We start from the raw sequence: 17,939 nt of genomic DNA on the forward strand, positions 1-17,939 counted from the left end.
ACTCTATAAACAGGTGTCCACAGATAACATTCTCGAGTCTCTTATAACAGTTCTTGTGTCCACTAATAACAGGATGTCCACTATAACATGTGTGATCACTATAACAGGTGTCGTCACTATTAAACATTGTCACTCTATAACATTGTCCAGGTATACAGGTGTCCACTATAACAGGTGTCCACTGATAACAGGTGTCACTCTATATAACATGGCTGTCACTATAACATGTGTGCCACTATAACAGGTGTCCACTATAACAGGTGTACACTATAACAGGTGTCCACTATAACAGTTGTGTCCACTATAACAGGTGTCCACTATAACAGGTGTCCACTTTAACACAGGTGTCACTATATAACAGGTGTCCACTATAACAGTTGTCTCACTATATACAGTGTCCACTATAACAGGTGTCTATTACATATGTCACTATAACATTTGTCCACTATAACAGGTGTTCGTCACTATAACAGGTGTCCTACATAAACAGGTGTCCACAATATAACATGTGTCACTATTATAACATTTGTCCACTATAACAGGTGTCATCACTATAACAGTTGTAACAGCGTCATCTATAAACAGGTGTCGTCACTATAACATAGGTTTCCACTATAACAGGTTGTGTCCACTAAGTCACTATAACAGGTGGTCACTATATAGTCATCGTCACTATAACAGGTGTCCATCTATAACAGGTGTCACTATAACATGTGTCCACTATTAAACAGGTGTCCACTATAACATTCATGTGTCCACTATAACAGGTGTCCACTTTAACATGTGTCCACTATAACATAGTGTCGGTCACTATAACAGTCGTTCACTATAACAGTTGTCGTCCACTATAACAGGTGTCGTCACTATAACATGGGTGTATCACTATAAACAGGTGTCACTACTATTAACAGTCGTAGTCACTATAACAGGTTGTCACTATTAACAGGTCGTCCTCATTACTATAACATGTGCAGTCCACTATAACAGGTGTCACACTATAACATGTGTCCACTATAACAGGTGTCGTCACTATAACATTCAGGGTGTCACTATAACAGTCACTATAACAGGTGTCAACTATAACAGTTGTGTCACTATAAACAGGTGTCCTCTTTATTACAGTGTGTCCACTATAACACGGTGTCCTCTATAACAGGTGTCCACTATAATAATGATGTCACACTATAACATGTGTCCACTGATAACAGCGTGTCCTCCTATAACAGGTGTCCTCGATAGGTGTCACTTAACAGGTGTCCAACTATAACAGGTGTCCACTTTAACAGTCTCACACTATAACATCGTTGTCCACTATAACAGGTGTCCTCACTATAACATTTCGTCCACTATTAACACGTGTCCACTATAACATAGTGTTCCCACTATAACAGGTGTCCTCTATAACATGTGTCCACTATAACATGTGTCCACTATATCACATGTTGTGTCCACTATAACAGGTGTCCTGAATAACTCACTATAACATTGTGTCCACTATAACATGTGTCTCACCTATAACATGTTTGTCCACTATAACAGGTGTCTCTATAAAAGGTGTCAACTATAACATGTGTCCACTATAACAGTAATTTGATGTCCACTATAAGTAGGGTATCCCCACTGGTGTATAACACGTCTTCTATGTCAGGTCTCCTCTAATAACATGTGTCAACTATAACAGGTTGTCCAACTATAAACATATGTCCACTATAACAGTCCTCTATTACAGGCGTGTCCACTATTATACAGGTGTCCACTATAACAGGTGTCCACTATGAACAGGATTGGTCACACTAATAACAGGTGTCCACTATAACAGGGTGTCACTATAACAGTCTTGTCCACTATAACAAGGTCATTAATCACTATAAACATGTGTCACTATAACAGTCATCCCACTATAACAGGTGTCACACATATAACAGGTGTCCACTATAAATTGTGTTCACTATAACATGTGTGCAGTATAACACTGTTCCACTTTAACAGGTGTCCACTTATAAACATGTGTGTCACTTATAACATGTGTCCACTATAACATGTGTTATCACTATAACAGTCGTGTCCCACTATAACAGGTGTCGACTCTCTATAACAGGTAGTCCAACTATATAACAGTTGGACGTCACTATAACAGGCATGTCGTCACTAAGATAGACATGTGTCGTCACTATAACAGGTGTCGTCTATCACTATTAACAGTGGTCCACTATAACAGGTGATGTCCTCTATAACAGGTGTCATACCACTAATAATCTATAAACAGTGTCCACTATAACATGGTGTTCCACTATAACAGGACATCGTTGTAACACGATAACAGGTGTCCTCTATAACAGGTGTACCACTATAACAGTCGTCTACTATAACTATGACACTAGTCACTAATAACAGTCCGTCACTATAACACGTGTGTCCAGACTATAAACAGCCGTTCCTCCTATATACATGTGTCACTATAACAGTTGTCACTATAAACAATGATGTCCTCAGTTTTTTGTACCTATAACGTGATCGTGTCACTATTAGAAATCATGTGTCAATACGTAGTCACTTATTTCAGTAATAATCTTTACTGGATAACATAGTGCAACTATCACTGTTTTGCAGTATAGTACATTGTCCACTCATAACATGTCGTCACTATAACAGGTCGTAGTATAACTCCACTAAAGGTGTATCTATAACAGGTGACCACTATACATGTGAGTCGTAATATAACATGTGATGCAGGTGAAAGGTGTCACTATAAACATGTGTCGCCACTATAAAACAGGTCTGTCGTCCTCGTTCCTATAACATGTGTTCCAATATAACAGCTTCAGGTGGTTGATCTCAGGGCTTGTTACTTTAACAGGTTGTGTCCGCTTACAACAGGTGTCAACTATAAATCTATTGGCCGATCTGAGCTCACAGGTTCCAGTATAACAGGTGTCCGTTGTACACTTGTGATACTCTATAACACTCGTGGTCACTATAACAGGTGATTTCCGTTTTATATCAGGTGTACCACTATATACAGGTGTCACTATAACAGGTGTTCAGATAACAGTCTCTGTTTAAACTGGTGTCCTCTATAACACAGTCGTCACATGTATAATCAGTTGTCCACCAGGTGTCTCTATAACAATCGTCCAACTGTACTCGTCACCACATATAACATGTGTCAATGGTGTCGTCTTATATACACGGTAGTTTCCAATATAACAGTATACAGTCCTATGTGTTCACTTATAACAGGGTTGTTCCCACTATAACAGGTGTTCTGCACTTATAACAGGCAGTAATTAGTCTTTTTTGTTAACACTATAACAAGTCCACTTATATTACAGGTTGTCCTCTATAACAGGTGTCCTGTCTTTGTTTAGATCCAGGTTTGTCCACTATTAACATAATACACAGTCCACTATAAAAGCGGTGTACCACTATAAGACATGTGTGTCAGTGACGTTAACGATTTGTCCTCGCTGTCCTTACAGGTAGAGACCACCTAAAGAAACATGTGTCCTCTTATATAAATAGAGCTCCTCCTTATAACTAGCCACAAATGTGTCCCTATGTTTAAACAGGTGTCCTCTATTATCATTGTGTCCACTACAAATCCACTTAAAACATAGTTGATTCTCAGAGTATGAATAAGAAAGCTGGCAGTGTATACTGAGGTGTTCCTTTCTATAGAACATGTTGGTGCGTATAACAGGTGTCCTCTATAACATGTGTTTCCACTATCAAACTCGGTGCATAACAGGGGGTCCCCTAATCATATAGGAAGTGTCCTTTTAACAGGATATCCATTAAAACATTTGTCCACAACTATAAAATTAGCAGGTGGGTGTCCACTATAACAAGGTGTCCACTAGAACATAGTGTCCATTATAACACTGTCCTTTATAACAGGGTGTCCTCTATAACAGGTGTCCTCTTTAACAGGTGTCCCTACTATAACTGGTGTCCACTTAACGATGTAGATTGCTATGGGAGCTGTGGTTTACTTTACTAGCTTAGAGGTGTCCTTTAAGATCTTTGACTAGCATTGGGCTGTGATTGGTTAGATTACCTTTACTAGCTGTTGGACAGTGATGGTTAAGATTCCTTTTACTAGCCTTGGACAGTGATTGGTTAAGATTCCTTTTACTAGCCTTGGACAGTGTATTGGTTAAGATTCCTTCACTAGCCTTGGACAGTGATTGGTTAAGATTCCTTTTACTTGCCTTGGACAGTGGAGATAGATTCTCTTACCACCACCCCCACCCCCCATACCCCCTTACTAGCTCTTGGGCCAGTGATTGGTTTAAGATTTCCTTTTACTAGCCTTTGACAGTGATTGGTTAAGATTCCTTTACTAGGCATTTGACAGTGATTGGTTATAGATTCCTTTACTACCTTGGGACAGTGATTGGTTAAGATTCCTTTACTAGCCTTGACTGTGATTGGTTAAGATTCCCTTTACTAGCCTTTGATTGTGATTGGTTAAGATTTCTTTAATAGCTTTGACTGTGATGGTTAAGATTCCTTTAATAGCCTTTTGACTGTGATTGGTTAGGATTCCCTTACTAGCTTTAGACATGTGATTGGTTAAGATTCCCTTACTAGCCTTGGACAGTGATTGGTTAAGATTCTTTTACTAGCCTTGGGCAGTGATTGGTTAAGATTCCTTTACTAGCTTGGACAGTGATTGGTTAAGATTCCTTTACTAGCCTTGGACACAGTGATTGGTTAAGATTCCTTTACTAGCCTTGGACAGTGATTGGTTAAGATTCCTTCACTAGCCTTGGACAGTGATTGGTTAAGATTCAAGCCTTTACTTGCCTTGGACAGTGATAGGTTAAGAATTCTGTTTCCATTAGCCTTGGGCATGATTGGTTAAGATTCCTTTATCTAGCCTTTTAGCGGACAGTGATTGGTTAAGATTCCTTTACTCTTTGACAGTGATTGGTTAAGGATTCTGTTACTAGCTTGGACAGTGATTGTTAAGATTCCTTTATACTACTAACCTTTGTTTGGTTAAGATTCCAGCCTTTGATTGGTTAAGATTCCTTTTAATAGCCTTTGACAGTGATTGGTTAAGATTCCTTTATACTAGCCTTTGACGGAGTGATTGGTTAAGATTCCTTTAATTAGCCTTTGACTGTGATTGGTTAAGATTCCCTTTACTAGCTTTAGACAGTGGATTGGTTAATATTCCCTTACTAGCCTTGGACAGTGATTGGGGTTAAGATTCTTTTACTAGCCTTGGGCAGTGATTGGTTAAGATTCCTTTACTAGCCTTGGACAGTGATTGGTTAAGATTCTTTTACTAGCCTTGTGATACAGTGATTGGTTAAGATTCCTTTACTATGCCTTTGGACTGTGATTGGTTAAGATTCCTTTACTAGCCTTGGACAGTGATTGGTTAAGATTCCTTACTAGCCTTGGACAGTGATTGGTTAAGATTCCTTTACTAACACTTTGACAGTGATTGGTTAAGATTCCTTTAATAGCCTTTGACTGTGATTGGTTAAGATTCCTTTACTAGCCTTTGACTGTGATTGGTTAAGATTCCTTACTAGCCTTTGACAGTGTGATTGGTTAAGATTCCTTTATAGCCTTGGACAGTGATTGGTAAGATTCTATTTACTAGCCTTGGGACAGTGATTGGTTAAGATTCTTTACTAGCCTTGGACAGTGATTGGTTAAGATTCCTTTTACTAGCCTTGGACAGTGATTGGTTAAGATTCCTTTACTAGCCTTGACAGTGATTGGTTAAGATTCCTTTACTAGCCTTTGGACAGTGATTGGTTAAGATTCCTTTACTAGCTTTGGACAGTGATTGGTTAAGATTCCTTTACTAGCCTTGGACAGTGATTGGTTAAGATTCTTTTACTAGCCTTGGACAGTGATTGGTTAAGATTCCTTTTACTAGCCTTTGACAGTGATTGGTTAAGATTCCTTTACTAGCCTTTGACAGTGATTGGTTAGATTCCTTTACTTCCTTTGACTGTGATTGGTTAAGATTCCCTTTACTAGCCTTTGACAGTGATTGGTTAAGATTCCTTTACTAGCCTTTGACAGTGATTGGTTAAGATTCCTTTACTAGCCTTTGACTGTGATTGGTTAAGATTCCTTTAATAGCCTTTGACTGTGATTGGTTAGGATTCCCTTACTAGCCTTAGACAGTGATTGGTTAAGATTCCCTTACTAGCTTTGACAGTGATTGGTTAAGATTCTTTTACTAGCCTTGGGCAGTGATTGGTTAAGATTCCTTTACTAGCCTTGGACAGTGATTGGTTAAGATTCCTTTACTAACCTTGTACAGTGAATTGGTTAAGATTCCTTTACTAGCCTTTGACAGTGATTGGTTAAGATTCCTTTACTAGCCTTTGACCGTGATTGGTTAGGATTCCCTTACTAGCTTTAGACAGTGATTGATTAAGATTCCTTACTAACCTTTGCCAGTGATTGGTTAAGATTCCCATACTAACCTAAGACAGTGATTGGTTAAGATTCCTTTAGTAGCCTTTGACTGTGATTGGTTAGGATTCCCTTACTAGCCTTGGACAGTGATTGGTTAAGATTCCTTTAGTAGCCTTTGACAGTGATTGGTTAGGATTCCATTACTTAGCCTTGGAAAGGGATTGGTTAAGATTCCCTTACTATCCTTGGACAGTGATTGGTAAAGATTCCTAACTAGCCTTGGGTGTGATTGGTTAAGATTCCTTTACTAGCCTCGGACAGTGATGACCTTGTTATCTTTATACTCCAGGGGCTGTTCCCTATCTAGGGAGTCAATTATAGAGCATGGTGTTCCTCCAAGTGTATGATATGGCAAAGTGGTTAAGGAGTCTTTCATTCTACATGTGGGGTCCCACCTCCAGGGCTCGACAATTACATTTGTCCGACTTGTCCGTACCAGTACAAATCTCTGTTGGACAAGTACATAATGATACACACTTGACCACTCGGACAATTGATTTTTAGCTGAAACTAAATTTTCAAACTTGAAAAAAGTTCAAATTGATCGATTGAACTACAATGGTACCCGGAGGTACGTTATTGGTACATTAGGTAAAAGACAGATGTGTTCCAATTAAGAAAATCTGGATCACTGTTGCGTTTGTATATAAGGGTCGCTCTATTGTAAGCGCTGAAATGACAAATACTGTTATATTGGAGAATGGATTTAACAAAATATGGCTTCAGCTTCGAAGGAAAAAGAAAAATACCTGATGTATCTGACGAGAAAGGATCATTTACTTTTGTAACTTAAGTTATAAGTCACACGTGAAGTGCAATAATCAATGAACAAATCATAATAATAAAGGCAACTGACATAATTTATTTCATTAGCAATATGACATTTTGCAAACATTTTTTCTCTGCAAGTTAGTGCTTAAAGTTTGGACCAGTGAATTTGGCTGTCGGACAAGTGGATTTTTAGATTACTTTCCCGAATGGACAAGTGTGATAAAATGATATTGTAGAACCCTGACCTCTTAAGGTATAATTCTGACAAAATGGTTATGGTGTCTAGGCCTCCACTTCTAGTTTATGGTAGCAAAGTGGTTAAAGTGTCTGACATTCTGTCACTGGATTCCCATCTCTAAAACATGGTGACTGAGTGATATAATTAAGGTGGCTGACTTATTACTAACATGACTGATATTAATGTAGTCCTATGTAGCAGCTGTATTTGAAAGGCTTGCCATTCCTCTATGGAAGTCCTCACCCCTGGTTCCTGAATTTTGGGCCTATAATGATGGGAACGTGTGTTAGGTGCTGACTACGTAATTTATTTTCCTCTATGGAAACCTAGCTGGCATATTTTTATTTTTGAATGCTGATATCACGACGAATGTCATGTTGATGTGTGATAACGAAATTGAAATCAAGTGTACAGTTGTAACATTTTGTTTATGGAAAGTTTCAGGAAGAAAATTATAGCAGAAGGTATAAAATGTTTTTCTTTTTATCTATGCCTTTTGTAATCTAAATAGATGAGAAAGAAAATATGGATAAAAATGAAAAAAATGAAGAAACAAAACTACATAATATATTAAAGAGTAGGGTTGTGCACTGTGTAGTAGTATAGATAGGTTGGGGTGTTGGGGGATTTAAATATTATCATATTGTGGTTCTAGGGTGCCGTGCATTTTATCTCCTATTTGACTTGCAAGTATTATGGTGTATATTGATATGTATGTGGGATAAAGAAGTCACATATATGAAATCTCTCATTTCATATGAGATTTTATGAAACAAGTCTTATAAAAGGTTTTTATTTTTCAAACTTGGCGAGCAAGAATTGAAAACTTCAAGATGAGTTTCATAAAATAACATTACCATAACAACCTACATTTTGCAAAATCTCAATGTCCAAATGTGTTGCAAAACTCCAGAAGGAGCCGCCATTTTGTCAGGTTGTCCTCAAATCTTGACGTCCTGATTGGATGCTTAATAAAATAAGAACTATGCACTTTGAGGTTATGATCAAACTATACTGCTGTAAACTGCTGGTACATATATTTTATCATCACATAACTCACCCATCAATCCATGTCATACGGCCATGTCATAAATATCGTAAGACACATGTGACGTGTAATAACACTTTAGTGATGTCACAGATAGATTTTACATCATAATCTTTATATGATGTCGCATGATTGTCTCAGTAGACGGAAAAGTCACATCCGTGCCGGATTTCTACTGTTTTATGCAGAGAAAAATTTAAATAGTTTCACTTATATTTCTATTAATAAAAGTTATGTGATTATTAGAATTTTACACTCGTGGCTATGTAATATGAAATTTATGAAACGCATTAAATAATTTTATATGCAACTTGCCTAAAGGCTTGTGACATATCAAATGTTTGAAGGTATGCTCTTGTGTATATTACGTGTTACATAGCATACCGTAATATATTATGTGGGTTAATTGTGTTTTTCGGGTTAAAACCTTTATTATTAATCAGGAAGGATTTCCTAAAATGTTGTTCTTTTAAACGTCATTTTATAGTATTTTAACACACTAATGTGATTTAATCTATCATTTCAGATTTTCTTCCTTGACTTGAGATCCTGCCAGATTTACTTACTGTGATTACTTGGAAACTAACGGAGACTGTGACAGAAAAAAACAAACATGAAAGTCTATAAATTTATAATCACGACAGTGTTAACGATTTTTATATTGCTTCTGTTTACGATAACAAATAGCAATGCTTTAAATTTGGATGTTGGAAACGCACATATATTTTCTGGACCAACTAATAGTTACTTTGGATATTCAGTGGCTTTCGTTAAAAATGGAAAAAATGAAAAATGGTAAGCAAATTTTGATTTTACTTGTTTTTTTATTTTCAGAATTGTTTAGCTTGCATGTCAAAAAATTCAAATTGAATTGAAAACAAAATTAAATGTTAGCAGTGAAATGTAACTTTAATTTTTTCTGAAATTTTAGGAAAATACAGAAATCTGCAAAAGCATGTTAAAACCAACTTTGTAGAAGTATGATGGGGAAGAGGGCTGAAATTATAATTGCATTCTGCAATCTAATTAAAATTAGATTTGTAATTCTGCTCCACTATGATGCTCCATGTTACACTCCAATACAAGCTGTAATCTGCATGCAAAATCATTCTGCATGGCACTCATTCTGAATGCCATGTCAGCTATAGTGAAGTCAGGTTAACCAGTGTCCCTATCTTCCATTGGTCTATCTTCATCTACACTGGAATCTTGGCTAAAAGATACATATACCGGACATACATATTTGTTATTTCCCCCCCTCAAGTTTCATGCTATGCTCCCACCGCAAAATCTTTTAATAAACTTTTATATGTTTGTCTTCTTATCAAACTAGATCAGGACATTTAATTCTCTATTAAGTGGTATAGATTAAAACACTACATTCTAATGAAATCAGGAAAAAATCAATTGACTGACTGTGACACTGAGGCATTGGAGAGTGTTTGTAAATAGCAGTGACGAGAGTGGCTGGACGCAGAGGCTGCTGACTCATGGTTATGTTGACACCTACTCATACTGCAGTGTTCGGGTTTATATCCTGACAAGTCATTCAGGGTCGAGTGGGAGAATGTGTGACTGGCACACTCATAGGTGTGTAAGTCATACAATGTCATCGTAATGTCATCAAATTCATATGTAGTATAGGGTAGGTGTGTGGGACACTGTCATGTCATCAGTCACTGTTCAGATTTATATGTAGTATAGGGTAGGTGTGTGGGACACTGTCATGTCATCAGTCACTGTTCAGATTTATATATAGTATAGGGTAGGTGTGTGGGACACTGTCATGTCATCAGTCACTGTTCAGATTTATATATAGTATAGGGTAGGTGTGTGGGACACTGTCATGTCATCAGTCACTGTTCAGATTTATATGTAGTATAGGGTAGGTGTGTGGGACACTGTCATGTCATCAGTCACTGTGTGTATGGTATAGGGTAGGTGTGTGGGACACTGTCATGTCATCAGTCACTGTTCAGATTTATATGTAGTATAGGGTAGGTGTGTGGGACACTGTCATGTCATCAGTCACTGTTCAGATTTATATGTAGTATAGGGTAGGTGTGTGGGACACTGTCATGTCATCAGTCACTGTTCAGATTTATATGTAGTATAGGGTAGGTGTGTGGGACACTGTCATGTCATCAGTCACTGTTCAGATTTATATGTAGTATAGGGTAGGTGTGTGGGACACTGTCATGTCATCAGTCACTGTTCAGATTTATATGTAGTATAGGGTAGGTGTGTGGGACACTGTCATGTCATCAGTCACTGTTCAGATTTATATGTAGTATATAGGGTAGGTGTGTGGGACACTGTCATGTCATCAGTCACTGTTCAGATTTATATGTAGTATAGGGTAGGTGTGAGGGACACTATCATGTCATCAGTCACTGTTCAGATTTATATGTAGTATAGGGTAGGTGTGTGGGACACTGTCATGTCATCAGTCACTGTTCAGATTTATATGTAGTATATGGGTTGTGTGTGGGACACTGTCATGTCATCAGTCACTGTTCAGATTTATATGTAGTATAGGGTAGGTGTGTGGGACACTGTCATGTCATCAGTCACTGTTCAGATTTATATGTAGTATATAGGGTAGGTGTGAGGGACACTGTCATGTCATCAGTCACTGTTCAGATTTATATGTAGTATAGGGTAGGTGTGTGGGACACTGTCATGTCATCAGTCACTGTTCAGATTTATATGTAGTATAGGGTAGGTGTGTGGGACACTGTCATGTCATCAGTCACTGTTCAGATTTATATGTAGTATAGGGTAGGTGTGTGGGACACTGTCATGTCATCAGTCACTGTTCAGATTTATATGTAGTATAGGGTAGGTGTGTGGGGGACACTGTCATGTCATCAGTCACTGTTCAGATTTATATGTAGTATAGGGTAGGTGTGTGGGACACTGTCATGTCATCAGTCACTGTTCAGATTTATATGTAGTATATGGTAGGTGTGTGGGACACTGTCATGAGTCACTGTTCAGATTTATATGTAGTATAGGTAGTGTGTGGGACACTGTCATGTCATCAGTCACTGTTCAGATTTATATGTAGTATAGGGTAGGTGTGTGGGACACTGTCATGTCATCAGTCACTGTTCAGATTTATATGTAGTATAGGGTAGGTGTGTGGGGACACTGTCATGTCATCAGTCACTGTTCAGATTTATATGTAGTATATGGTATGTGTGTGGGACACTGTCATGTCATCAGTCACTGTTCAGATTTATATGTAGTATATAGGGTAGGTGTGTGGGACACTGTCATGTCATCAGTCACTGTTCAGATTTATATGTAGTATAGGGTAGGTGTGTGGGACACTGTCATGTCATCAGTCACTGTTCAGATTTATATGTAGTATATGGTATGTGTGTGGGACACTGTCATGTCATCAGTCACTGTTCAGATTTATATGTAGTATAGGGTAGGTGTGTGGGACACTGTCATGTCATCAGTCACTGTTCAGATTTATATGTAGTATAGGGTATGTGTGTGGGACACTGTCATGTCATCAGTCACTGTTCAGATTTATATGTAGTATAGGGTAGGTGTGTGGGACACTGTCATGTCATCAGTCACTGTTCAGATTTATATGTAGTATAGGGTAGGTGTGTGGGACACTGTCATGTCATCAGTCACTGTTCAGATTTATATGTAGTATATGGTAGGTGTGTGGGACACTGTCATGTCATCAGTCACTGTTCAGATTTATATGTAGTATAGGGTAGTGTGTGTGGGACACTGTCATGTCATCAGTCACTGTTCAGATTTATATGTAGTATAGGGTAGGTGTGTGGGACACTGTCATGTCATCAGTCACTGTTCAGATTTATATGTAGTATAGGGTAGGTGTGTGGGACACTGTCATGTCATCAGTCACTGTTCAGATTTATATGTAGTATAGGGTAGGTGTGTGGGACACTGTCATGTCATCAGTCACTGTTCAGATTTATATGTAGTATAGGGTAGGTGTGTGGGACACTGTCATGTCATCAGTCACTGTTCAGATTTATATGTAGTATAGGGTAGGTGTGTGGGACACTGTCATGTCATCAGTCACTGTTCAGATTTATATGTAGTATAGGGTAGGTGTGTGGGACACTGTCATGTCATCAGTCACTGTTCAGATTTATATGTAGTATATGGTAGGTGTGTGGGACACTGTCATGTCATCAGTCACTGTTCAGATTTATATGTAGTATAGGGTAGGTGTGTGGGACACTGTCATGTCATCAGTCACTGTTCAGATTTATATGTAGTATAGGGTAGGTGTGTGGGACACTGTCATGTCATCAGTCACTGTTCAGATTTATATGTAGTATATGGTATGTGTGTGGGACACTGTCATGTCATCAGTCACTGTTCAGATTTATATGTAGTATAGGGTAGGTGTGTGGGACACTGTCATGTCATCAGTCACTGTTCAGATTTATATGTAGTATAGGGTAGGTGTGTGGGACACTGTCATGTCATCAGTCACTGTTCAGATTTATATGTAGTATAGGGTAGGTGTGTGGGACACTGTCATGTCATCAGTCACTGTTCAGATTTATATGTAGTATAGGGTAGGTGTGTGGGACACTGTCATGTCATCAGTCACTGTTCAGATTTATATGTAGTATAGGGTAGGTGTGTGGGACACTGTCATGTCATCAGTCACTGTTCAGATTTATATGTAGTATAGGGTAGGTGTGTGGGACACTGTCATGTCATCAGTCACTGTTCAGATTTATATTTAGTACAGGGTAGGTGTGTGGGACACTGTCATGTCATCAGTCACTGTTCAGATTTATTCTCACTCCTGTTCCGAATAGGAACCCTTAAATGTGGAGGACAACACTATATTTTATTTATTTGTATGAGTCTAAACACTAATAAAAAATTTAAAAATCATGTTTTCCAATTTATTGACATAGTGATAATCAATGTATTCATTTTTACATGTAGCCATATATAGGTAACACCCAGAATGAACTCTCCATACAACATAATTCCTATTAGCCTATTTAAGTATTGATGTTCTTATTGTTGGTTGGTTTATTCTTGTGTTGCGTTCTATAACCAGGATCATCTAAGGACATATTGAGTTTTGGAGGCAGAGATGATAGAATACGAGGGGTGATGCAGACAAAATTACACCTATATTGCAACTGTTTCATATACCAGCGATATATATTTCATTTTAAATGTTGGCCCAAATATTGAAGAGCTCATTTAAGTGCAAGAACATTCAAGGACATATAAGTGAATGTGGCCACTACAACACCCTTCACCTTATGTAGACCTCTTTACTCATATAAACTGTATGAGATAGAATTTAAGTAAACCCATTATTCAATGTGAAAGTAAAGATGTTATCTTGCACTAAACCTGGCTATTTTCTTCCTTAGATTTTCCCTTCAGGTCATCACAGCTGTATCTTCTGACTACACTGTTATACCCATCTTCTCCATCTGATATCAAATATTTATGAACTTCAGCTCTCGATGATAATTTGAATTTCTATGAAATTGAATATATGGGTATGTATGTAAATAAAGACAGCAATGTATAAAAACATTTAAATAGGTCAGATATGATATTTTTAAATTCAGCTGGTAAGAACACAGCCGAAGACAGAGAAGTATTTTATCAAACTTGGTATGGATATCCATGTTACAATGTGTAGATAAAGTGAGAGCTTTATCTGTACATTGTCAGTAACCTATAATTATTTCCACTAAACCACTGTCCATTAAACTGTAAAATCCCCCAGATTATATACCTGTACTGTTTACAGATTTAGCATACAGATAAATAGACAAATTACATTTAAGCTTACAGGTAATTATGTAAGAATAATTAAAACTTATCTCATTCTAATTATATGATTTAGAAGTATAATTTAGAGTTAATGTTGTCAAGTTATGGTTGAAAGAAGTGTGGAATAAAACTGAAATTTCTGTAAAATTGAAAACTAACAATACTATTACACTGAAGTTTAACAGTTGTTACTCTACAATTTAACCTGGGAGGGTCTAAAAGGGGGGAGCTGGTAGCTGGGGATCCATAGGGTGTAGTAATGGTTTGTAATATGATACTTCATATTAGGGTGATACATATTTGGGAGATAACAAAACTGTCTTTGACACAAGTGTGAGAGACTGGCCACCATTTTATGAAATATTGAAATGAGAAATCTACTTTGGGTTTGTATTACCATGGTATATAACCATACATATGTGTGACAGTAGGAGTGGAATGTACATGTAGTGTTAAGGGGTGAAGGTCAAAGGGGGACCTCTGTTTGGGATCAACAATATTTTGAGAATATGTCATTTTACTCCCAACTGATACCATATTTGACCCAATATAAGTGCCCAGGGTGCTTGAAAATTATAAAGTAGGGGGTGCTTACGTATAAAACCAAATTTGGACTAGGCTATTACACCAAGTAAGCTATAATTCAGTTTGCCTAAGAAATCAGGTAAACCTACAGTACACAGTTATTACCAGGTATATTTTCTGCATTTAATTCAAAGTAAGTGAAATTGAGGCCTCAACAAGAGAAGGGGCGCTTATTGAGTTCAATACAGTATTTTAAATGCATTAGATATATCTGTAATTGTAAATGATATAAAATTAGTTTGCTCTGTCATTGAACTTCAGGAAAAGAGGATTAGACCTTGTCCTTTTCAGTTTTCTCTTCTTAAAGTGTAGGATGAATTGCTTGTCAATAGAAAATGGAAAGGATGTTGATATTTCAAGTGTTATAAGACAAGTTTTAATCCTGAACTAAAAAAGAAGTTCAAGTATTTACAGATTAACTTTGTAAGATTTGCCAGGAGTCATTCTCTAACTATAGTGTATTGTATTGGTGTATAACAAACTTCAGCTATTGTTCAGTGAAGTACTACAATCGTACTATAAGTTTTCTCCCCTCGGGCTGATATTACACACTCAGACTTGGTTGAATGCCTGTTAATACTATATTCCCTATATATACACTCCTTGTGACAAACCTCAGAACTCTGAAAAAAAGTAGATCAGTCAACATCGCGTTCAGTATTCCCACGGTAGCTTCACTGAAGACCTTAATGCCTGTCTCTGAATACATTACTGTTATTTGTCAGAGTGTTACCCAAAATAATAACACATTTTTTATGTCACTCGCAAATTCTGGGCCCATGTAGGTTGAAATTTGTATTGACAGTTATTTTTGAAGCGTCAGCATTTTAAAGTTTGTAGGTGACAATTCATGTTCCTTCAGGGTTATCACCAGTCTGTATCATTTCATAGATCTAGGGTCTATAACTACTACCTCCAGAAAACACAGGTATCATTTCATAGATCTAGGGTTCTACTACTCCAGAAAACACAGGTATCATTTCATAGATCTAGGGTTCTACTACCTCCAGAAAACACAGGTATCATTTCATAGATCTAGGGGTCTACTACCTCCAGAAAACACAGGTATCATTTCATAGATCTAGGGTTCCACTACCTCCAGAAAACACAGGTATCATTTCATAGATCTAGGGTTCCACTACCTCCAGAAAACACAGTAATAACTTACCACAGCCTCCCAAAACACACCTGCATTCACCAGATGTACCAAATCACATACAAAGCTGATCACTCTTAGATTACCTTAGCTGTTTATATAAATAACAAAACTAGATTCTTAGCAAACTCAACCATCAACCAATCCTTACTTTACCTGATTGTTTGTAATTCTTTACAGGTTCTAAGATCAGTAAAGTCATGGTCTCTGATGTTGGAAATAGATTTATTCTGTGAGATATCAAATTTTGATAGGCTGCATGATCTTTCTCTCCAAAAGTGTTAGCACGAGATTGTTTTCAAACTTGGTGCAAATGCTGATATCAAGCTTATAAAGGTCACTGTTACTAAATAAAAATCTTTTGAATGTGAACATTTTTTTGGTCTAATTCAGGACTTGAATGTTTCCTTACGGACAGTGTTTGGTTGTGAGTGCTTTTAGGTGCAAAGTTCAAAGGTCAAGGTCATTGTTACTATTAATCAAAATTTTTATAATCTGTAGTTTTCCTTTGGCCTCTCAAGGTCTATGTAAAGGATACTTTGATAGCACTGTCTTACAGGCGACACATTAATTTCTGTAGAATTCCTGTTTCTGTTGGTACCAGAGTGGCCAGGGAAGTATTTTTAGAGTTTGAAGTTACTGGTTCATTATCTTCTCTGGTATTAGGTAACATGTTTTCAAAGATACTAATGTTGTGCATTAGTTGTTGTATGGAATGTAGAGTTGGTTGGCTGTATTAAATCTGACACTGGGTCACAACGCAGGTCTTGTTATATTTCTGCACGTGGTAGGATGTTTACAGTACAGAGTTTTACCATCTCCGGTGGCTGGGGAGTAAGTGTACTGTAAGGTCAAATGACATACCTCAGAGTGCAGGAGAATTTCTGAAATAATCAGATGTCAGGCCAAAAAAACAATACTTAGATCTACAATTTTATATAATTATCTCTATGGTAAATGTATAGAGCAAGATTGCATACCATAGGTATTTGGATAATGACAAGAAACGAAGCAGCAAAGTCATGTAGTTTGTGATACCAAGATTCAGTTGTACAAACCTTACACGTATCATAATATCCATGTGTGTTGTAGCAAATGAGAAGTCATTGTTTTGATCTTCCTTGCCAAAACTTCTTGCTTGGGATCAAATTCAAGGGCAGGTCAAAGGTCAAGGTTTACTGGTCTGTTACTAAAATAAATTTCCATGTAATAACTCCAGTTTCAGTTGACGCAACCACTTCCAGGGCATTTTTTTTGTTTTTACTTTGCTATTTGTTAGATAGAATTCTGCTGAGTATCTGATATAGAAAGGGGCTATAGGTCTGAGATAAGTTGGTTAATCAGTGTGACTACCATACACATGTGTGTCTGTGTAACGTTTGTTGTATATGTAGCTTCCAACACTATAGCATCAGTCTCTGCATGTTAAAATTTAGACCAATTTTCAAACCCTATTACAGGCATTCCTATAACTGACTCTTTTGTGAAATAATTTAAATCAAGATATATTTAGGTAGAAACTAGATATGTAATAGATACAGAAAATTTATGTTTCCCTCAAGTTGTTTCCCTGTATGAAATGACACCCCATTCACATTCTAAGGAGATTTTGAAATATTTAATACACCCCTCCCCTTATTCCACATCTAACCTATAACTATAACTTTATTTGCTGTTATTGTCATACATTTCTATAGTGGAATCTTAAATTTGACAGTCAAATTCTGTTACAAATGAAATTTCTTTATTTTTTCTGATTATAAAATCTAAATTACAGGAATACAACAACATTAAAACCTGGTTATAACGAATTTCTGGGGACCAAATTAATTACTTCATTATATGTATTATTTGTTATACACATATATTAC

At 37.1% G+C, this 17,939-nt stretch overlaps 1 protein-coding gene across 3 annotated transcripts in view; it reads left to right on the forward strand.

Moving 5' to 3' along the window:
* LOC138314863 (integrin alpha-4-like) overlaps positions 1 to 17,939 on the forward strand; it is a 65,238-nt gene that overhangs the window by 3,326 nt on the left and 43,973 nt on the right. For all 3 annotated transcript variants that reach the window (XM_069255450.1, XM_069255452.1, XM_069255451.1), the window contains exon 2: positions 9,037 to 9,305. In XM_069255450.1, the coding sequence (XP_069111551.1) occupies positions 9,124 to 9,305 (182 nt within the window). In that variant the 5' untranslated portion in view covers positions 9,037 to 9,123. The remainder of the gene's footprint in view (positions 1 to 9,036; positions 9,306 to 17,939) is intronic.

The sequence above is a fragment of the Argopecten irradians genome, chromosome 2, assembly GCF_041381155.1.
Source record: "Argopecten irradians isolate NY chromosome 2, Ai_NY, whole genome shotgun sequence".
Taxonomy (NCBI): Eukaryota; Metazoa; Mollusca; class Bivalvia; order Pectinida; family Pectinidae; genus Argopecten; species Argopecten irradians.